Source organism: Oryctolagus cuniculus, chromosome X (genome assembly GCF_964237555.1).
Source record: "Oryctolagus cuniculus chromosome X, mOryCun1.1, whole genome shotgun sequence".
NCBI classification, from domain to species: domain Eukaryota; kingdom Metazoa; phylum Chordata; class Mammalia; order Lagomorpha; family Leporidae; genus Oryctolagus; species Oryctolagus cuniculus.
This window is the reverse complement of record NC_091453.1, coordinates 38,034,136-38,058,297: the sequence shown is the minus strand read 5'-3', so window position 1 is coordinate 38,058,297 and position 24,162 is coordinate 38,034,136. Positions and strand designations below refer to the sequence as shown.

Here is a 24,162-nt window from a genome sequence, read left to right as displayed (position 1 = left end):
CCTTCCTCTTTGTGGTTTCTTCCTTTGAGATGGGGAGCCGAGTTACAGTTTCTAGGGTAGCAGCTTTCATTATAACAACCAAGTCATAATATTTCTTCTGTATAATTTCTAACATTGGATAAATTACACAGTAGCTATTTTAATTTATTTTTATCACCTTCAAGATCTAGGGCAGCTTTCTTTGACCTTTTTCTGTTATTTAGATTGTGGCATGGTCACTGTTTTGACTACCAGGATAAGTCCTTTGTCTAAATTTACTAAATTTACCAAGTAGGTTGTCTAAGGATAAGCATTTGGATTGAAAAAGAAAAGGAAAAGGCTGTATCATAACATTTAAATGATTCTGTCTAGACTTCCACACTCAATAGATAAATAGTCTTCTCAGTGCTCAGAACTGAGGGAAATACCAAGAAATCACATGTCTTTTTGCTCTTAGGAAGCTTGCTGTATGCTCATTTACATTTTTTGACTTTTAGTTTTGAAATAATTAGATATTCCCAGGAAGTTGGTCATGTGTCTTCTTCCAGTGTTCCACATAGTAACATCTTACATTATTATAGTACAATATTAAAACCCTTGCTTTTGTTTTTAAAATACTAGGCTAAACAACCTGAAGATGTTTAAAAACTGTTTCTTTATGCCTCACTTCTGAAAGATGATTTGAGGTAGCTTACAGAGAATGCAGTGAGGTAAAAAAAAGATAATTAGGACAAAAGAAATTTCAGGTATTGAAGTAGGATGCATCTGGTGGGTACTCTGCACATAAAATGTATATAATGAATGTTTTGATAATTGATAGAGATGTATTATAGAGTTTTCACTGAATTTCCTGAAGGTCAGAATAAAGGAGAATGCAACGTTTTTAAGATTTGTGGTTTTACATAGGATAAAAACAACCGGATGTTTCAGAAAAACACTTCTTTACCTGTAACTAAGCCCTGAGAGGTTTCCCTAATGGTTTCTCATAAAGAAGACACTATGAGGTGAGGACAGCACAATAACTTATAAATCAAGGGCCAAGTGAGTAGACTGGTATTGGAGGGTGAGTATGATGAGCATTTAGTAGAGAAAATGACCACCTTCCACTGGGGAAGGCTGTGCAGCTGGAACTTGGGACTTCTGGAGCTGAATGGAATGAGAATGCTGACCAGAATTACAGAAATAAGTATCCTATGTGCCTTTGGGGATTCTATGGAATGAACTTGTTTTCCGTCTTATTTGATCTGACTGAGATGCAGGGTATTTTATTCAGGCTCCAATCCCTGATCAGCTGACATCTACTTTCACTCTCTCTTACTTGCTAGGCTTTCTAACCTTGTGGAGACACCCAAGATTGTTCGAAAACTGTCATGGGTCGAGAACTTGTGGCCAGAGGACTGTGTCTTTGAGAGACCCAATGTGCAGAAGTATTGCCTCATGAGTGTGCGAGATAGTTATACAGACTTTCACATTGACTTTGGTGGCACCTCAGTCTGGTACCATGTGCTCAAGGTATGACTGGATATGGCTTCTAGAGGTAAACAGGCCTTGGGCCCCCTTCTTGTATCAGGTGTCAGCACAAAACAGGCTGCTATGGACCACATACTTACCACATTCTGTTTGGGTAACATTTCCATATAACTGCTTTGTCAGAATTTAGTATTTGGTAGATGTGCCATACACCCTGATGATTGTTTGTCTGTACAGTTTATCAAAATTGTTTTGAAAAGCATCAAATGTCTATGGTTTTTCCAACTGTTTCCTTCTTTAATTGAAGCGATTTATGCTCCTACCAACATGTGTGGTCCTTCAGACCACATATGTCCTTCAGAAATTCCTAGTAACATGAGAGTTCCTCCTCCCTCTCCCCTTCATAGAGTAATTATTTATTTATTTATTTTTAACAGAGTGGACAGTGAGAGAGAGAGAGAGAGAAAGGTCTTCCTTTTGCCGTTGGTTCACCCTCCAATGGCCGCTGCGGCCAGTGTGCTGCGGCCGGCGCACCGCGCCTATCCGAAGGCAGGAGCCAGGAGCCAGGTGCTTCTCCTGGTCTCCCATGGGGTGCAGGGCCCAAGCACTTGGGCCATCCTCCACTGTGCTCCCGGGCCACAGCAGAGAGCTGGCCTGGAAGAGGGGCAACCGGGACAGAATCCGGTGCCCCGACCGGGACTAGAACCTGGTGTGCTGGCGCTGCTAGGCAGAGGATTAGCCTATTGAGCCGCGGCGCCGGCCTAGAATAATAATTTTTTCTTTTTTTGACAGGCAGAGTGGACAGTGAGAGAGACAGAGAGAAAGGTCTTCCTTTTGCCGTTGGTTCACCCTCCAATGGCCGCCATGGCCGGCGCACCGCGCTGATCCGATGGCAGGAGCCAGGTACTTATCCTGGTCTCCCATGGGGTGCACGGCCCAAGGACTTGGGCCATCCTCCACTGTACTCCCGGGCCATAGCAGAGAGCTGGCCTCTGCAGAGAGCTGGCCATAGCAGAGAGCTGGAAGAGGGGCAACCAGGACAGAATTCGGTGCCCCGACCGGGACTAGAACCCGGTGTGCCGGCGCCGCAAGGCGGAGGATTAGTCTAGTGAGCTGTGGTGTCGGCCTCCAACATCTTTTTTAAAAAGATTTATTTATTTATTTGAAAGGCAGAGTGACAGAGAAAGAGGGAGAGACAGAGAGGGATCATCTGTCTGCTGATTCACTTCCCAAATGCTTGCAATAGCCAGGACTGGACCAGGCTGAAGCAAGGAGCCAGGAACTCCATCCAGGTCTTCTACACGGGTGGCTGTGACTAAAGTACTTAAGCAATCATCTGCTGGCTTCCAAATGCATGAGCTGGAAGCTGGATCAGAAGCGTAGTGCACAGCACTCTGATATGGGATGTAAGCTTCCTTGTAGTGGCTTAACTTGTTGTACCACAACGCCATCCCTATAAATGATTTCTGAGGGCTGGAGAGCAAATTACTTAAATACTTTTGATTGTTACTGTTTTCTACCCTTGTTCATATTATTTAGTTTTCTTACCAGAAATGCCAAGGAAAGAGCAGAAATCTTGGATTATAGGCTCTGTCCAAGTGATCACAAATTCTGAAGTAGCTGTTTTCTTTTTTTTCCTTTTTCAATTTCAATTTTAATTTTTTTTTAATTTGACAGAGTTAGACAGTGAGAGAGAGATACAGAGAGAAAGGTCTTCCTTCTGTTGGTTCACCCCCCAGATGGCTGCTACGGCTGGAGCTACACCTTCTGAAGCCAGGAGCCAGGTGCTTCCTCCTGGTCTCCCACATGGGTGCAGGTGCCCAAGCGCTTGGGCCATCCTCCACTGCCTTCCTGGCCACAGCAGAGAGCTGGACTGGAAGAGGAGCAGCCAGGACTAGAACCCGGTGCCCATATGGGATGCCAGCGGTGCAGGCAAAGGATTAGCCAAGTGAGCCACGGCGCTGGCTCCCTCAATTTTAATTTTTAAAAGCTATTTGAAAGAGAGAGATAGACTGACAGATTTTCCATCTGCTTTTTTTTTTTTTTTAAGGAAACTTTGTATGTTTGAAGGTGAAGGTTATAATTTTTTTATCAATTTCTTTTAAAGATTTTTTTATTTATTTACTTGAAAGTCAGAGTTATACAGAGAAGAAGCAGAGTGTGTGTGTGTGTGTGTGTGAGAGAGAGAGAGAGAGAGAGAAAGCGAGAAAGAGGGAGAGGTCTTCCATCTGATGGTTCACTCCCCAGTCGATCACAATGGCTGGAGCTGCGCTGATCCGAAGCAAGGAGCCAGGAGCTTCCTCCGGGTCTCCCCTGTGGGTGCAGAAGCCCAAGGACTTGGGCCATCTTGTACTGCTTTTCCAGGCCATAGCAGAGAGCTGGATCTGAAGTGCAACAGCCAGGTCTCAAACCGGCGCCCATATGGGATGCTGGCATGCAGACAGCGGCTTTATCTGCTATGCCACAGCACCGGTCCCTGCTCCACTTCTTATCTAGCTCTCTGCCAATGGCCTGGGAGAAGTAGCAAGATGACCCAAGTGCTTGAGCATCTACCAACCATGTGGAAGACCTGGAAGAAGCTCTTGGCTCCTGGCTTCAGCCAGACCCAGCCCTGACCATTGCGGCTATCTGGGGAATGAACCAGCAAATAGAAGATCTCTGTCTTTCTCTCTCCCCTCTCTCTGTAACTTTCATGACAGACAGTGAGAAGATGAGACACAGAGGAAGTTTTCCTTCTGTTGGTTCCCTCTCCAAATGGCCGCAACAGCTGGAGCTGCACCAATCCAAAGCCAGGAGCAGATGTTTCTTCCCAGTCTCCCACACGGGTGCAGGGGCCCAAGCATTTTGGCCATCTTCCACTGTTTTCCCAGGCCATAGCAGAGAGCTGGATTGGAAGAGGAGCAGCTGGGACTGGAACCGGCGCCCATATGGGATGCCGGTGCCAAAGGTTTAACCTGTACCACCATGCCGGCCCAAATAAATAAAATCTTTAAAAATGTTTTATTAGTCTGTAAACTGGATGTTTTGTTGGCTTACCATAAAGAAATTGAAATATGTAAATAAAAGTGTTTTTATGCAAATGTAAATTTTTTTTAAAGATTTATTTATTTGAAAGTCAGAGTTACACAGAGAGGAGAGGCGGTGGGGAGGGGGTCTTTCATCCAATGGTTCACTCCCCAAATGGCCGCAACAGCTGGAGCTGCACTGATCCGAAGCCAGGAGACAGGAGCTTCTTCTGGGTCTCTCACGCGGGTACAGGGGCCCAGGGACTTGGGCTATCTTATACTGGTTTCCCAGGCCATAGCAGACAGCTGGATTGGAAGTGGAGCAGCTGGGTCTCGAACGGCGCCCACATGGGATGCTGGCACTTCAGGCCAGGGCATTAATCCACTGTGCCATAGTGCTGGCCCCAAGATTTAACTTTTACTTAAAAATAAAAAGTAGTTTAATTTTTATAGAAGAGTTTCAAAAATAATGGAACGAATTCCTGTGTGCCCTTCACCCAGATTCCCAAATGTTATGATTTGTTACATTCTCTTTTTCTAAAGTAGACGTAACAAAGTGTTTTTTTCTGAGATATTTGAGAGTATAGATATAGTCCCTTTATCTCGAGTGTGCAGTCTTAAAAGTAAATCATGCTCTTATATAATATAATTATCTAGTTACCAAATTAGGAAATTAACATTGATGCAGTTCTACTAATTACAGATATGAGTTTGTCCAGTTATACAGATTTTTCTAGTGTTGGTTTTCTCTGTTCTGATTTACTATTGTGAAATTTTGATTAAACCAGTCAAGCTCTCAGGATGTCTTTGTGCTGGTGAGTTTTCGTTTCTTATCTAGTGATTATCAAAGAAAACACGATTAAGAAATAAAATGTTCTAACAGATAATCACCTAATGTAATCTTAGAAATCCTTGGGTGATTACTGAACTTTTAAACTTTTATTAACTTTGATTGCAGGTGTGAGAAGGAACATTCAGTAATGGCATTTAAAGACAACTTCAATTTTCTTTTCATCAGTAATGTGGCCTTAAATTCTCCTAGGGCTAGTGGTATTGATCTACTCATTTGTAGAGGCCATTTTTCATTTGGCATTGTGTCTAAAATAGGAATACTTGGTGTCCATTTATCCTAACTTGAACAATTTTGTTTGAAATGACCTTTCCAAATTGTTTTTGTCAAATTTATAGGAATTCGGCAGTGCAAAGTGCAAAAAGACCTTTTCAAGTTTTCCAATTCCACATAAAAATGATTGTTAGATGGGTTTTGAACTCTGGCAGATAGTCAGCAGTCTTTGAGCATGAGAGAATTTCCCTTTGCAGCACCCCTGATGGACTTTTCTGGAAACCAAATGTATTTTGGGGTACTTCAATCTCTATTTGTTTCAGGGTGAGAAGATCTTCTACCTGATCCGCCCAACAAATGCCAATCTGACTCTGTTTGAGTGCTGGAGCAGCTCCTCTAATCAGAACGAGATGTTCTTCGGGGACCAGGTGGAGAAGTGCTACAAGTGTTCAGTGAAGCAAGGACAGACGCTTTTCATTCCTACAGGTCTTCCTTGGGCCCCGGTGGGAGGGTTTGTGTAGGGATGGAAAGAATAAGGGAGCTTGTGGCACCACAAGTTGACCACTTCCCATAATGCATTAGTCTGTTTATATGGATATCTCTGTCGTATCAGTTGAGGCTCAGAACTGGACCTCAAGAAAACTCGTGTGGTGACCAGTGGGCAGCATGGTTCCTTGGGGAGGCTGCAAGTGAACAGTGAGGGGAGAGTTGTCCACGAGGAAGGTGATGGATTCTTTTCACTGGGTCAATGGTCAACTTGTCAGACAGATAGAAAATAGGATTTCATAGCCTCATGACTAAGTGACTGGAAAGCTGGCATTCTAGGCTATAAATCAATGACCTCAGGCAGGAGTGGGTTTTTTTTTCTCCCTTAAAAATATACATGCCTGTGCTTCACCCCTATAATTATGAATTCTTAAATCCAGGTAGAGTCTGCATATGTGGTTTTTTTAAACCTAGAAGCCTTTTATTTAAGGTATACAAACTTCATGCATTTCATAAATACAAATTTAGGAACATAATACAAATTTAGGAACCATACCCTCCCTCCCAACTAAATATGTGGATTTTTAAAAAGTCTGCACCTCATTGTTTCCATTTGGGAGAACTGATATCTTTAATTTGTTAGGTCTTTCATGAACACAGTATGTCTTTCCGTTTGTTTCGATTTCCCTTGGTTTCTTTTTTTTTTCTTTAAGATTTATTTTATTTATTGAAAGAGTTACAGAGAGAGGTAGAGACAGAGAGAGAGGTCTTCCATCTGCTGGTTCACTCCCCAGATGGCTGCAATGGCCGGAGCTGCACTGATCTGAAGCCAGGAGCTTCTTCCAGGTCTCCCATGTGGGTGCAGGGGCTCAAAGACTTGGGCCATCTTCTACTGCTATCCCAGGCCATAGCAGAGAACTGGATCGGAAGAGGAGCAAGCCGGTATTATAACCAGCACCCATATGGGATACCAGTGCTTCAGGCCAAGGCGTTAACCCACTGCGCCACAGTGCCGGCCCCTCCCTTTGTTTCATTAATCATAATTAATGTTAAGTTTTCTTGACATGTTTGATATAATTCTCTAGTGAAGTCATATAGACTTGGATATTTCTTTGGTGGGAAATTTTTAATTAAAATTTAATTTTCTTTTTAAAATTTAATAAGTGAATTAATTTACTTGAGCTATAGAAAATGGTGGGAGTGGTTAGGGGTAGGAGAAAACATGCGAGTGCTCCAACTGGGCTGGGAAACCAAGCCAGGTCTTGCACACAGGTGGCAAATATCTAGTTAAGCCATCACTGCTGCCTCCTAGGGTTCCCGTTAGCATGAAGCTAGTTAGGAGATAGAACTGATGATTGAACTCAGTCACTCTGATGTGGGGCACAGGTTTCTAACTGGTATCTTAATCACTAGGCCAAATGCTGCCCTATTCAATTGCCTTAATTTTTATGAGGCCATTCAAATTATCTATTTCACATTGGATGAATTGTGGGAGTCTGTTTTTTTCAAGGAATTGGTATATTTTATAAAATCTGAATTGTCAAATTTATGTGTGTAAAGTATTTATTATCTTTTTAAAAAATTTAAGTATTTAATTGAAAGGTAGAGACAGGGGGGAGACAGAGAAAGAGATCTTATCTGAGGGTTCACTCCCCAAATGCCTACAACAGCAAGGGCCAGTCCAGGCCAAAATTAGCAACCAGGAACTCAATCCAGATCTCTTATATGGATGACAGTGACCCAAGTACTTGAGCCATCACCTGCTGTCTCCCAGTATGTAAATCCCAGGAAGCTGGAAGCCCAGACACTCCAGTATGGGATGTGAGTGTCCTAAGTGGCATCTTAACCATTACACCATTATAATTTTGTTTTCTTCCAGAACACAAGTGGTATCCTGATTCATTCCTCTATTATGTGTGTCTTCTCTCTTATTCATGTTAGTCTTACCTAGAGGTTGGTCAACTTTATTATCTTTTCAAAGAACCACATTATGTTTCATTGTTTTCTCTGTTGTCTGTTTTCAATTGAATTGATTTCTGCTTTTATCTTTATTGTTCTTCTGCTTGCTGTGGGTTTATTTTGCTCTCCTTTTTCTACTCTTGAGATGGGAGCCTAAATTATGGATTTAAAACTTTCTTTCCTAATGTAAACATGTGCTGTAAATTTCCCTCTTAGTACTGATTTAACTATACCACATAAGTTTTGATATATTGTATTTTCATTTAGTTAAATGTGCTTTTGAAAAAAATTAAGGTATAATCCATATAACATAAAATGTAGTACTTTAAAGGACATAATTAATTTGTTTTTAGTATATTTATAAAGTTATACATGCATCACTGCTATCTAATACCAGAAAATGTTCATCACTTCCGAAAGAAACCCCATATCTCCTCTCCCTCAGTCCCTGGCAACTACTTTTGTACTTCCCCTGTATACAGATTTTGCTCTTCTGAATGTTTCATATAAATGTAATTAATATGTTTTCTTTTGTGTCTGGCTTCCTTTACTCAGCATGTTTTCAAGATTCATCATGTTACAGCATTTATCAGTAATTCATTTTTAAAAGCCTAATAATGCCATTGTGTAGATATGGCATATTTTATTTATCCATGTATCAGTTGATGAATTGTTTTTACTTTTGGCTCTTACAAGTAATGCTGCTATAAACATTCATTTATGTTATTTGTGTAAATATACATAAATTAGGCATCCCAAATCTAAAATCTGAAATGCTCCAAAATCTGAAGCTTTTAAGAAGCAGCCTGACACAGAGGAACATTTCACACCTGACTTTATTTGATAGGTCGTGGTCAAAACTCAGGCAGGATGGGCATTTAAACTTAGTGGTTAAGATGCCTGCATCCCATATTTGAGTGCTTAGATTCAATGCCTGGCTCTATTCTTGACTGTAGCTTCTTGCTAATGCAGACTGTGAGAGGCACTGGTGATGACTCAAATGCTTGGGTTCCTGCTACCCATGTGGGAGACCTGGATTGAGTTCTCAGCTCCCAGCTTTGGCTCTGCATCATGGGTATTTGGACAATTAACCAGCACTTTGGGTGGGAGACAGAAAGGTCTTCCTTTTGCCGTTAGTTCACCCTCCAATGGCCGCCATGGCCGGCGCACCACGCTGATCCGATGGCAGGAGCCAGGTACTTCTCCTGGTCTCCCATGGGGTGCAGGACCCAAGGACTTGGGCCATCCTCCACTGTACTCCTGGGCCATAGCAGAGAGCTGGCCTGGAAGAGGGGCAACCGGGACAGAATTCGGTGCCCCGACCGGGACTAGAACCCGGTGTGCCAGCGCCACAAGGCGGAGGATTAGCCTAGTGAGCCGTGGCGCCGGCCTCCCTGCCTTTCAGATAAGTTTAAAATTTTTTTAAAACTGCCAGTATACTAAAAATACTGCATCATATTTTCTTGATGCTAGGGTAGGTGTTTGCAGCAGTTAAGCTGCTACCTAGGATGCCTGAATCCCATATCAGAGTGCCTGGTTTGTGTCCCAGCTCCTCCACTTTAAATTCAGCTTCCTGCTAAGGCACATCCTGAGAGGCAACAGCAGATAGATGAAGTGCTTGTGTCTTTTTCACCCGTGTGGGAGGCCTGGATTGTGTTCTGGGCTTCTGGCTTCAGCCTTTCTGTTGCAGGCATCTGAGAGTAAATCTAGGGATAGAAGATCTCTGTCTCTCTGCCTTTCAAATAAAGTGACAATAAATAAATTTTTCAAAATTACCATAGGCTAAGCATATATATATATATATATATATGAAATACAAATGAATTTTTTATTTAGAATTGGGTTCCATCCCCAAGATATCTCATTTTGTATATATAAATCTTCCAAAATCCATAATCTAGGACTTCTGGTCTTAAGCATTTTTGATAGGGATACTCAACTTATATTTTCAATTTTCCTGCATGTAGACCTAGGAAGGAATTTAACTGTGTTTAAACTTTCAAAGAAATGCCAGACTGTTTTCCAAGGCAGCTGCATGTGCTATTTTATATTCTTGACAGCAGGAATGAGGGTTCCAATTTCTTCATATCCTCCCCAACATTTGTTATTGTCTGTCTGTATGATTACAGCCATCCTAGTGAGAGTAAAGTGGTGTACTATTGAGTTTTTGGTTTATATTTTCCTAATAACTATTGGTGTTGAACTTCTTTCCACATGGTGATTGGACATTTATGTATCTTTTCTTTTGGTTGGAGAAAGAAATACTCAGTCAAATTCTTGGCCCATTCATAAATTAGATTCTCTTTTTATTGTTGATTTGTAAGACTACTTTACATGTTTTGTATTCTAGACCTTTATCAGATATATGATTTGAAAATATTTTTTCTTAAGGCTTTTTCACTTTCTTGATAGTATCATACAAGGCACAAATTTATGAATTTTGATGTCCCATTTTTTTTTATTTGCTTATTCTTTTGATGTCTAAGAAACTGGTGCTTAATTCAGAACATAAATATTTACTTTAGTTTTTTTTTAAGGCAGAGTTACAGAGAGAGAGAGGGACAGACAGAGATCTTCCGTCTGCTGATGCACTCCCCAAATGGGTGCAAAAGCTGGAGCTAGCCGGTCTGAAGCCAGGAGCCAGGAGCTTCTTCTGGATCTCCCACATGGGTGCAGGGGTCCAAGCACTCAGGCTATCTTCTGCCGCTTTCCCAGGTGCATTGTCAGGAAGTTGGATGGGAAGCTGAGCAGCTGTGACTCACACTGATGCCCACATGGGATGTCAGTGCTGTAGGCAGCAGGTTTACCCACTATACACAACACCAGCCCCCTTTATTTAGGTTTAAAGATTTGTTTATTTGAAAGGCAAAATGATGTATGAGAGAGAGAGCAAGAGCTATCAATCTTCCATCTACTGGGTTATTCCACAAATGTCTGCAACAACCTGGTCTAGGCCAGGCCAAAGCTAGGAACCAGGAACCAGAAACTCCATCCGGATCTCCAACATGAGTGACAGCTACCCAAGCACTTGGGCCATCATCTGCTGCCTCCCAAAAGTATTAGCAGGAAGCTGGATCAAAGCATGGAATAGTTGAGTCTTGAACCAGGGACTCTGATATGGGATGCAGGTATCCCAAGCAGCAGCTTAACCCACAGTACCACAGTACCTGTTCCTCAGGATCGTAAAGATTTGTGCCTATGCCTCTAAGTATTTTATAGTTTTTAGTTCTTACATTTAAATCTTTAATCCATTTTAAGTTAATTTTTATGTGGCATGAGGCAAGGGTCCAATTTCATTCTTTGCACTGTAGCTATCCAGTTGTCCCAGAACCATGTGACAAGACCTATTCTGTTCATCAGTGAATTGTCTTGACACCTTAGTCAAAAGTCAGGACCATAGATGGATGGGTTTATTTTTTGGCCATAAATTCTATTCCATTGCTCTACATGTCTCTTATGTGTAGTATCATATTGTCTCAGTCACTGTGCATTTGAAACTGGTTGTTTCAGCCCTCCAACTTGATTTATTTTTTCAAAATTATTTTGGCTATTCTTGGTCCCGTGAATTTTCCCATGAATTTTTAGGTTCAGATTTTTAAACTGCTTTTACTGGTTATTCTAGTTACTTTTTATTTGCTCTTGATTTACTGTTCAGTGGTTGTACTAGTTGTTATATTTTACATAGCATATCTCAGTCTACTGGTATTTATGTTTAGCAGTTTGAGGGAAGGGTTGAAAACTTACAGAATTCTGTTTACATCCCACTTCCCATCCATTTTCTAATATTTTCCTATGTCTTAACTTTTTTCCATGAAGTTCTCATAAGTATTTTCTCTGCAGACCCTGAAAGCTACATCACACTGTGTTAATAACTTTTTCTTCAACTGCCAAACATAATTTAGAAAGCTCAAGAGAAGGAAATTCTGTTATGTCTTTTCTTTCATTCTGTCTTCCTTTATGGTGTTCGTTACGAGATTTCTTCTTTTGTAATTTTTTCTGTTTAGAGTTTCATGGTAGGTCTGATTGCAGCAAATTTTCTTAATTTTCCTTATCTGTAAGTATCGCGATTTCCCTTTTGCTCCTGAGATATATTTTTGCTGGATATAGAATTCTGGATTGATAGGTTCTTATCTTTCAGCCCTTGAAGAATGTTGTATTGCTTCCTTTGAGTTGTTTTTCCCCTATAGATAAATGAGTCATTCAATACTCCTTTCAGTAATTGTTTTTCTTTTTCTTTAGTTTTAAGCAGTTTGGGATGTGTTTTGGCATGTATTACTTTGGGTTTATAATGCTGTGTATGTTCACTTAGCTTCTTGAATGTGTAGGTGTATGTCTTTTGCCATAGTTGTGAACTTTTTAAATATTATTTCTTCAAATACTTTAACTTCTCTTTTTTAGAGTGATGGTTATATGAATGTTGTGTTTTGTTTTAGTCCTTCAATCCCCTAAGCATTTTTTTCTCTCTGTTAATGTTCAGATTGGGTAATTGCTATTGATTTATCTTTAAATTCTCAGTTTTCTTTCTACCATCTCTAACATTATGTTGTATAATTTTGGATTTTTTATTGCACAGATCTGTTTTTCTGTTCATGTATCAATAGCACTGATTTGATTTTATTAATTTTGTAGAATGTTTAATATGTGTTTAAGCCAGTCATCCTCTATGTAGAAAACTATTAAGTTTTCTATTCTAAGGCATTTATTTACCCATCTTTGAATCCTTTGACAGCTTTGGGTACTTGATAACTGCTTAGTGAATTGAAATTTGCCTACTATGTATTTGATTTAGATTAATTTATGTCTTGATAGAAATGTTCAGTCCATAAGCATTGAGTGTTGATTCTGTGTCTCAGCATTCGGCTAGGTGCTAGGGATAGATCGAAAGGACATTTCAGCATGATGTTCTTATAACCACGGTAACACCAATAGAGATATTCACCAGAAGTTTTGGAAGCACAAAGAACAGTACTTGGTTTCACAAGTGGTTTTTGGAAATCTTTTTTTTTAACTTTTATTTAATAAATATAAATTTCCAAATTACAGCTTTTGGATTATAGCGCCTTTTTTCCCCCATAACCTCCCTCCCACCTGCAACCATCCCATCTCCCACTCCCTCTCCCATCCCATTCACATCGATTCATTTTCAATTATCTTTATATACAGAAGATCAATTTAGTATATACTAAATAAAGATTTCAACAGTTTGCACCCACACAGAAACACAAAGTGTAAAGTACTGTTTGAGGACTAGTTATAGCATTAATTCACATAGTACAACACATTAAGGACAGAGATCCAACATGGGGAATAAGTGCACAGTGACTCCTGTTGTTGATTTAACAATTGACACTCTTATTTATAACGTCAGTAACCACCCGAGGCTCTTGTTATGAGCTGCTAAGGCTATGGAAGCCTCTTGAGTTCGCCAACTCTGATCTTATTTGGATAAGGACATAGTCAAAATAGAAGTTCTCTCCTCTCTTCAGAGAAAGGTACCTGCTTCTTTGATGGCCCGTTCTTTCCGCTGGGATCAGGAAATCTTATCAGAGTTATATTTGAAGGATGAGTATGGATTGACCTAGGAGAGGAAGGCAGGAAAGGTGGTTAAGATATAGGGAAAGACACAAGTGAACCAAGGCTGTGTGAGGCAGTTTATGACTACTAGAGCCTGAAGAGCCAAGGCTTGGAAGTGGATGAAGCTGAAAGCCATTAAAGGCCAATGGTTTGTTTATTTAATTTCTAATGGGTCAGCTGGTGCCGCGGCTCACTAGGCTAATCCTCTGCCTTGCGGCGCCGGCACACCGGGTTCTAGTCCCGGTCGGGGCGCCGGATTCTGTCCCGGTTGCCCCTCTTCCAGGCCAGCTCTCTGCTGTGGCCAGGGAGTGCAGTGGAGGATGGCCGAAGTCCTTGGGCCCTGCACCCCATGGGAGACCAGGATAATTACCTGGCTCCTGCCATCGGATCAGCGTGGTGCGCCGGCCATTGAAGGGTGAACCAATGGCAAAGGAAGACCTTTCTCTCTGTCTCTCTCTCTCACTGTCCACTCTGCCTGTCAAAAAAAAAAATAAAATAAAATAAAATTTCTAATGGGATATTTCAGATGTAGCAAAAAATATAATGAATAAAATTGTACTTATAATTAAACTAAAAATATAAAATATGCCATATATATTTGAATTTTCCAATAATACCACTCCTTTTTTTAAAAAGACTTATTTATTTGAAAGAGTTACACAAAGAAGGAGAGGCAATGAGAGAGAGAGAGAGAGGGAGAGAGAGAGGTCTTCCATCGCTGGTCCACTCTGCAATTGGCTGTAATGGCCGGAGCTGTGCTGATCTGAAGAAAGGAGCCAGGAGCTTCTTCTGGGTCTCCCATGTGGGTTCAGGGGTTGAAGGACTTTGGCCATCTTCCACTGCTTTCCCAGGCCATAGCAGAGAGCTGAATCGGAAATGGAGCAACCAGGACTTGAACCAGTGCCCATATGGGACACTGGCACTGCAGGCGGTGGCTTTACCGCAGGTGGCAGCTTTACCTGCTATGCCACAGCCACAATATCTCTTCTTAATTACATGGTCATTCTTCCCTCTCAGAGCTAACCATTGTCCTGAAGTTAGTGTTTCCGATTCTCATGCATTTTTATCCTTCTGTTTCATAGACATGCCTCACCAAACAGTTATTTTTTCACATGTTTTTAAATGTTATACAAATGGACACATTGATTACATTATTCTCAACTTTATTCTCTGAACATTGACTGTGAGGTACATGTTGATACATGTAGCTATAGTTCATGCATTTCACTTTTTTTATAGTTTTCCATTTTATAAGCTTATGAAAATGTATTCATTCTCCTGTGGGTGGACATTTCATTGGAGATTTTTAAGACAGGGAATGGATGACATGGGGAGATATGCATTATAGATAGATCATTTAGGATTGGATATGGATGACAGATTTTAGATTGGTATAGAGCAATGGTTTATAAACATTTTGTATTCCTTTATACTTTTTTTAAAGATTTATTTATTTGGAAGAGTTACAGAGAGGCAGAGAGAGAGAGAGAGAGAGAAAGAGAGAGAGAGAGAGAGAGGGAGAGGTGTCTTGTATCCGCCGGGTCACTCCTCAGTTGGCTACAACAGCTGGAGCTGGGCTGACCCGAAGGCAGGAGCCAGGAGCTTCTTCCAGGTCTTCTGCGCAGGTGCAGGGGTCCAAGGACTTGGGCCATCTTCCACTGCTTTTCCAGGCCATAGCAAAGAGCTGCATTGGAAGTGGAGCAGCTGGGACTCAAATCGGCGCCCATATGGGACACTGGCACTGCAGGCCGTGGCTTTGCCCACTATGCCACAGCCCCAATCCCCTCCTGTATACTTTTAAAAATCATTGCAAACCCAAAAGAACTTTTTCTTGTGTAGTATAGATTTATCAATCTATATATTAAAACAAGTTTTTTCATTTTTGAAGTGTTATTTATTTGAAAGGCAGAGTTGCAAGGAGTGAGGGAGACAGATTTTCCATCTGTTGGTTCACTCCCCAAATGACTGCAATGGCTCGGGCTGATCCAGGCTGAACCCAAGAGCTAGCTTCATCTGGGTCTCCCATGTGGGTACAGAGACCCAAGCACTTGGACTATCTTCTCATCTTCTGCTGTTTTCCTAGGCACATTAGCAGGGAGCTGGATCAGAATTGGAGCAGCTGGGATTTGAAGCCATGGTCATATGAGATGCTGGCATTGCAGGTGATGGCTTAACCAGCTGCGTCACAACATAGGCTCCAAAAACAAAATTTTTAAACATATATGTATTAATTCATGGAGAAATAATAAACCTATCAAATTTTAGTATTTTTGAAAAATAACTTTTAAGCAAAATCATTTAGTGAGAAGTGTTACATTGTTTTATATTTTTGCAAATCTTTAGTGTCGAGGATAATAGAAAATGACTGCATTCTCAAATCTGTTTCTGCCTTTAATATTATGTCATATCCTCTTCGGGAAACATGGTATACCTGCAAGAAGTTGACGGTAAAAAAGACAAAGAATACCTTTTTTTCCTAGAGTCAAATACAGAAATACTTCATCAGCAAGGACAGAATCACCTGATCTCAAGGATGTGTGTAGGATTCTAGAATAAATGATCTTGGGCAGCAAACATGAATACTAACAAGAGTAGGCATCCCAATGTGTCTGTCTCACAGCTGTCCAGTATAAGCAAGGAAAAACAAGAGCAATACTTGTACCACAAATTGACTGTGAAACACTTCATTACTTAGGAAAAAGGTAACACATGGTCACAACTCCTAACTAGAAAAAAGGAGCTTTTTGAATATTAATTGGGTCAAGCAGTCTTGTTAAATTGTATTTCTGCCTGATACTGATTTCCTCTCTATATGTGAGATCAATGTACATGTTAATAGGAATTATTAGTCTTTCTGATTGAGGCAGTTCAAACCCATTTCATCTCAGAACACTAGGTCTAAGATTCAACTTGTTGCAGCATTGATATATTTTCTATGATCTTGAGTGATGTTAAATCAGAATGTTAATATAATCTGAAAAACATTTATGGCATAAGGGAACCGTATGTAAGTATGTATACACACATACATATATGTACATGTATATACATTCACATATATATAAATAAAGTATCCTAAAATCACATTACAGAATTTATATTTAAAATTAAAATGATTTAAGCATTTAGTTTTCTTGTAGCCAGTCATGTATAATTTTTTTAAAGATTTATTTATTTATTTAAGAGGCAGAGTTATAGACAGGGAGAGACAGAGAGAGGTCTTCCATCCATTGGTTCACTCCCCAAATGGCTGCAACAGCAGGATCTGGGCCAATATGAAGCCAGAAGCCAGAAGCTTCTTCCAGGTCTCCCACATGGGTGCAGGGACCCAGGTATTTGGGCCATCTTTCATTGTTCTCCCAGGCCATAAGCAGAGAGCTGTATTGGAAGAGGAGCAGCTGGGACTTCAACCGGCGCCCATAGGGATGCCAGTGCTGCAAGTGGAGGCTTAGCCTACTATGCCACAGCGCCTGCCTGTAGCCAGTAATTTAATTAAGAAAGGACCATCAATGTTTTGATAAGATCCCCTTTGAACACAATATTTTTCATGATTTTTTAATGCTCAGAAAATTCTACTTTCAGTCTCCAAAGGGCTTCCTAAGATATAATTTAAAGTGGAACAAATGTTGTCTTTTTTTTTTTTAAAGATTTATGTATTTATTTGAAAGAGTTACACACAGAGAGAAGGAGAGGCAGGGAGGGAGGGAGGGAGGGAAGGAGGGAAGGAGGGAGAGGTCTTCCAACCATTGGTTCATTACCCAATTGGCTGCAATGGCCAGAACTCAGCCAATCAGGAGCCAGGAGCCAGGGGCTTCTTCCGGTTCTCCCACGTGGGTACAGGAGCCCAAGGACTTGGGCCATCTTCTACTGCTTTCCCAGGCCATAGCAGAGAGCTGGATTGGAAGTGGAGCAGCCAGGACTCGAATTGGTGCCCATTTGGGATGTCAGCACTGCAGGTGGTGGCTTTACCTGCTGTGCCACAGCACTGGCCCCACAAGTGTCTTCTGATTCTAGTTGAAACAGTGAAATAGTTTCTGTCTAAATTCTGGGAAATCTTAAATAATATGCCTTCTTTGTGAAGCTGAAGAAAGATCAAATCACACAAAGATAAAGGTTGCAATAGATACCAAGGTGGGTAAATGGCCAATTATTTTTGGTCATCATTTGTGCAAAGCCAGGTGGTAAAATTGGGCCAAATCTGATGGCTAGTGTGAGGATGGTGTTTTCCTATTTGATGCATAAGAAATTATTGTATGAAAATATGAGGATAGAAGAGGGAGCAGCTTTGTGCTTCCTGCTGTGTTATCTTTTTTTTTTTTTGACAGGCAGAGTGGACAGTGAGAGAGAGACAGAGAGAAAGGTCTTCCTTTGCCGTTGGTTCACCCTCCAATGGCCGCCGCGGCCGGCGCGCTGCGGCCAGCGCACCGCGCTGATCCGATGGCAGGAGCCAGGAGCCAGGTGCTTTTCCTGGTCTCCCATGGGGTGCAGGGCCCAAGCACCTGGGCCATCCTCCACTGCACTCCCTGGCCACAGCAGAGGGCTGGCCTGGAAGAGGGGCAACCGGGACAGAATCCGGCGCCCCGACCGGGACTAGAACCCGGTGTGCCGGCGCCGCAAGGCGGAGGATTAGCCTAGTGAGCCGCGGCGCCGGCCCCTGCTGTGTTATCTTTATTATGTTCCCAGTTTCACTTAGACTAAAACTAGATTGCCACAGAATTTTCCTTTTTTTTTTTTTTAAGATTTATTTATTTATTTGAAAGAGTTAGGAGAGGCAGAGAGAGAGCGAGGTCTTCTGTCCGATGGTTCAATCCTCAGATGGCCGCAATGGTCGGAGCTGCACTGACCTGAAGCCAGGAGCCAAGAGCTTCTTCCGGGTCTCCCACATGGGTACAGGGGCCCAAGGTCTTGCGCCCTCTTCTACTGCTATCCCAGGCCATAGCAGGGGGCTGGATTGGAAGAGGAGCAGCCAGGACTAGAACCGGCGCCCATATGGGATGCTGGCACTGCAGGCCAGGGCGTTAACCAACTGCACCACAGCGCCGGCCCCACCACAGAATTTTCTAATCACTAACCACCTTTTCCACATTACTGCTTTCTCTGTCGCTTTATATTTTTTGTTGCTGGAGTTCCTGCAGGTTTCTTGGTGTCTTGTGGGTATGATATTACTTATATCAGTAGAAGCTGTTGCTGTACTCCCATATCTTGGCAGTGTGGTTGAGCTGCTTCTTAAAAATATCATGAATATAGATTTGGCCTTTCATATTCTCTGAAAGTCTCAGGGAGCATGAGGTTTCTCTGAATCATACCTTGAGAACAACTGGCGTACAGAAGCCAGTTTAGAGGCTGTTACAGTAGCCTAGATGAGAGATAGTGAGGGATTTGAACCAAAGCATTAGTAGGATGGATAGATAGAGAAAGGGAGATGAATTTGAGAGATTTAAGAATAAAAATATTTTTAAAGGATTTATTTATTTGAAAGGCAGAATTACAGAGAAAAGGAGAGGCACAGAGAGATCTTCCATTTGCTGGTTCACTCCCCAGTGGCCACATTGGCTAGGGCTGGGCCAGGCTGAAGCCAGGAACCAGGAGCTTCTTCCAGGTCTCTCACGTGGGTGCAGGGGCCCAGGGAGTTGGGCCATCTTCTGTTGCTTTCCCAGGAGCATTAGCAGGGAGCTGGATCAGAAGTGAAGTAGCCAAGACTTGAACTGGCACCCTTATGGGATGCTGGTGTTGCAGGCTGTGGCTTTTACCTACTGTACCACAGTGCTGACCCCAAGAAGAAAAATCTTCAGGTCCCAGAAGGAGGTACTGTGTCAGGGGTAAAAGGAATAATTGAGTTCCAGTTGGGTGTGTGCTTCATAACCACACTGTGAGGTAGATAGTTACCTAGGAAATGGCAGAATTTGAACTCAGGTCTGACCAGCACAAAAGCTTTTTGTTTAGCCAGGTTAGAGGTAGAAGGAATAGTTATAGGAAGGAGTTGATGTCCTTAGAGACAAAAGATTGGATGGTAAGGCAACGGAAATATTTTGAAATGGAGAGGAGCGAGGTGGCAGAAGTGCATTAACCCCATATTTTGGTCCAATGCAGGATTATAAATGATGGCAGGCTGGGTGTTGAAAGAGTGTATTAACTAAGAAAGTTCTGAGTCATCTGCTCTTCAGGAGTTGGAGTTGACTTGAGTGGGCTATGGAGAGAGGAAGAAAGGCCCTGTATCAACTATAATTTTTGCTTTGTTACACTGCAGGATGGATCCATGCTGTGCTGACCCCTGTGGACTGCCTTGCCTTTGGAGGGAATTTCTTACATAGCCTTAACATTGAAATGCAGCTCAAGTGAGTCCTGAGGCTGTGGTGATCCTGAGTTGGCCCCTCCTGTCTGCTGGAGTTCTTGGACTCTTCCTTAGAGCAAGGAAGTGCAGCATAGAAGGAGGCATGATGATCAGATGGAAATGGATCCTGGTTCCTGATGCTGTTCAGTTTAAGGATTAACAACTTTTCCTCACATACTAGTTAAGTGACCTTGGGCAAGACATTGTAACCTTTGATTCCAAAGTCTCCTAAATATAAATCTTACAGGATCCTTTTTTAAGAAAATTATTTTAAAGGCAGTGACAGAGAGAGAGGCAGACACAGAGATCTTCCATCTGTTTGTTTAGTCCACAAATGGCCACAATGGCTGGGGATGGGGCAGGCCAAAGTGAGGAACTCCATCCTGGTTTTCCACATAGGTGGCAGGGGCCCACGTATTTGGGCCATCTTTTGTTGCTTTCCCAGGCACATTAGTAGGGAGCTGGATTAGAAGCAGAGCAGCCAAGACTCAAACCAGCACTCCAATGTAGGATGCCAGCTTTGCAGGCAATAGCTTAGCCAGCTGCATCATGCCAATAGCCCCTTTTATGGGGTCTTTTGAGTATTAGAGATAATATATACAAAGTACCCAGAATATGCCTGGTATGTAGTAATTGCTAAGTAAATAGATCCTTGTTATGCCTCTTTCTTCCAGAGCCTATGAGATTGAGAAGCGGCTGAGCACAGCAGACCTCTTTAAGTTCCCCAACTTTGAGACCATTTGTTGGTATGTGGGAAAGCACATCCTGGACATCTTTCGAGGTATGGGTCCGTTATGTCCTGCTCCCCTGACTGTGTGTGTGAGAGAGAGAGAATATGAATATGTATAACTATCAACTTGATCAAGATATAGTACTATTCATCACCACAAAGATCTCCTATGTATATGAAAACATTGTGTTGACACTTTCTTCTGGTGGTGGGCATATAGCTTACCCTGTTCTGGGGAAAATGGAGCTCAAGGCCATGAACCTGGCTGTCTTCCCTCATCTGACCATGGTGCTTTTGGCCACTCGCATGTTCTTCACTTGGTTCTTTGTTTTTAAAAAAAGATTTTATTTATTTATTTGAGAGGTAGAGTTACTGACAGTGAGAGGGAGAGACAGAGAGAGAGGTCTTCCATCCGCTAGTTCACTCCCCAAATGGCCACAACGGCCGGAGCTGCGCCAATCTGAAGCCAGGAGCCAGGAGCTTCTTCTGGTCTCCCACATGGGTGCAAGGGCCCAAGGACTTGGGCCATCTTCTATTGCTTTCCCAGGCCATAGCAGAGAGCTGGATTGAAAGAGGAGCAGCTGGGGCTAGAACTGGTGCCCATATGGATGCAGGTGCCACAGGTGGAAGATTAACCTACTGTGCCACAGCGCTGGCCCCACTTGGTTCTTTGTTTATGAGGTCATTCCTGCCATGTGCACTTGAGATATCTATGGAGAGTATCTTCTCCTTGGTGGCCTTGTTCTTTATGAACTGTGTCGCCTTCATCATCTTGTTCTGGGTTGGCATCTACATGTGAGCTCCAAAGGATGCCAACCAGGAGGTTTCATGGAATTCTTTTTTTAAAAAGATTTATTTTATTTATTTTGAAAGAGTTACAGAGAGAGAGAGAGAGGTCCCGCTGGTTCACTCCCCAGATGGCTGCAATGGCTGGAGCTGAGCCAATCTGAAGCCAGGAGCCAGGAGCTTCTTCTGGGTCTCCCACGTGGGTGCAGGGGCCCAAGGACTTGGGCCATCTTCTACTGCTTTCCCAGGCCATAGCAGAGAACTGGATTGGAAGAGGAGCAGCTGGTATTAGAACCAGTGCCCATATGGGATGCCGGCACCCCAGGCCAGGGCTTTAACCCGCTGCACCACAGCACCGGCCATGAGAATTCTTTATAAAGCCCAAATCTGGTTCTAATAGTCTTCCCCTGAAGTGAGACCAAGCACAGCTAATCCATCTTCTATGTTAATGGCCCTTCACATCCTAATGTAGCAACCATGGTCATCCTGAGTGTTCTCATTTTGAAACCCAGTTGGCAGAGTAGTTTAATGGAAGAAGCACACCCTCAGATTCAATTAGGATTTCACTCTTGGCTCTGGCCTTTACCAGGTGTGGCCACTTGGTCAAATCTGTTTTTTTCTCTGAAACCCAGTTTCCTGAACTGCAAAATGAAGATACTAATACCTGCCTAGTAGGGTGGTTATAAGGATTCACATGTAGTAGATACACAGTAAATGAACACCAATAAGAGAACTTCAAATCTAGAGTTGAACTCAGAACTCTGAGCATTTTCTCTAGTTGTATGATTTCCCTAGTTGTATTTACTTTCCTGCAGCGCTTCACTGATACTCTGCTTTCCTCTTTCCCTCTTTAGGTTTGCGACAGAACAGGAGACACCCTGCCTCCTACCTGGTACATGGTGGTAAAGCACTGAACTTGGCCTTTAGAGCCTGGACAAGAAAAGAAGTAAATATGTCTATTTCTTTATCTCCTTGGGAGTTCTGCCCCCTGTAGGGACTGTCTTTGGGCATGTGCTTTGAAGAAGCAGAAGAGTGGAGGACTGGGCTAGGATTCCTTGGATTACATTATTAAACCTTTCTTTTAGCTCATAAAAGTAATGCATACATACTTTAGACAAATAAAAAGAATATAAAATAAGAAAACATCATCTGTAATTTTAATACTTATAGGGAACTATTAATATTTGGACATGCTTGTATTTCTGATCTTCTTATGTGTTTTGTTTATTTTTAATTTTATTTATTTGAGAGACAGACGGAACTCCCATTTACTGGTTGACTTTCCAGATGTCCATGATGACTCAGGCTTGTGGCTGAAACCGGGGGTGGGAAACTCAATCAAGGCTTTCTACATGGGTAGCAGGGATTCAACTACTTGAACCATCACCTGTTGCCTCCCAGGGCACATATTACCAGGAAGCTAGACTTGGGAGCTGAGCTGAAGCTCCAAACAGAGGCACTCTGATAATGGGATGCAGGTGCCCTAACCCTTGGGTTACCTACTGGCCCAAATGTCTTCCTCTATATGAATTATTTTTAATGATTTATTTATTTGTTTGAAAGAGTTACAGAGAGAGTAGAACCACTGGTTTACTCCCCAGATGACCACAATGGCCGGACTGGGCCAGGCTGAAGCCAGGAGCTTCTTCCAGGTCTCCCACATAGGAGCACTGGGACCATCTTCTGCTGCTTTTCCTAGGCTATTAGCAGGGAGCTGGATTGGAAGTAGAGCAGCTAGGATGCAGGCATTGCAGGCAGTGGCTTTACCTGCTATGTCACGACACCAGCTCTCCTATATGAATTTTAAAAACATAATTGCAATCATGCTGTAATCTAATTCTATGTTTGAGTCTATTGGCTTATTGTAATTTTCATAAACATGAGCATTTAATAATTACATGATATACTTCAGTAGGACTGTATCATCCTTACCTAACTACTTGTTATTGTGTCCTTTTAATTATTTATTTGGAAGAGGTATAGAGAGTCTTACAATAATTATCTGTATGCATCAGTCTTTATCCCACATTGTTTGATTAAGAGCAGTTATTACATCAGAGTTTATGAAAAAAATGTAAGGCTCTTGATGCATACTGCCAAAATGGCTTTTTAGAAATGTACCAATAAACATCAATCCAACTGAATACTAAACAGCTGTGACAGACAATAAGAAAGCTTTCTATGTACTGATTTGGAAAGATCTCCAGAATTTGTCAACTAAAAGCATAGAACCATGTGTAAACTATACTACTTTATATGCAAAAAAGGAAAAAGCAAGAATTATATTTGCATATACTTGTATTTGCCTGAAGACACATCTTGAGGAATATAAAAACAAAGGAAGTATTATTTGTGGGTTAGTTTATGGAGGTGATGGTAGGGACAAGGTAGGATGAGACCTTTCACTAGTTATCTTTTACACACACACACACACACACACACATTTGAGAGGTAGGGATTCAGAGAGCATGAATGAGTGCAAAGCATTCTCATCTGCTGATTAACTCCCCAAATGCTTGCCATGGCCAGGATAAGGCCAGGCCAAAACTTGGAGCTAGGAACTCAATCCAGATCTCCCATGTGCTAGCAAGGATGCAACTACTTGAACTGTCATCTGCTGCCTTCCAGGATCTTCATTGGCAAGAAACTGGAATTAGGAGGCAGAGCTGGGGATTGAACCTAGGCACTCTGATATTTTTTCATATTATTTGCTTTTAAAAAAATATTTATTTATTTGAAAGAAAGAGTTACATAGAGGGAGAGACAGAAAGAGATTTTT

At 41.9% G+C, this 24,162-nt stretch overlaps 1 protein-coding gene across 8 annotated transcripts in view; it reads left to right on the top strand.

The window, feature by feature from the left end:
• Positions 1–24,162, top strand: part of PHF8 (PHD finger protein 8) — a 106,654-nt gene that overhangs the window by 25,639 nt on the left and 56,853 nt on the right. For all 8 annotated transcript variants that reach the window (XM_070067348.1, XM_070067349.1, XM_002720027.5 and 5 more), the window contains exons 7-11: positions 1,305–1,491; positions 5,841–6,003; positions 19,784–19,871; positions 20,542–20,648; positions 22,238–22,329. In XM_070067348.1, coding sequence (XP_069923449.1) covers positions 1,305–1,491; positions 5,841–6,003; positions 19,784–19,871; positions 20,542–20,648; positions 22,238–22,329 — 637 coding nt within the window. The remainder of the gene's footprint in view (positions 1–1,304; positions 1,492–5,840; positions 6,004–19,783; positions 19,872–20,541; positions 20,649–22,237; positions 22,330–24,162) is intronic.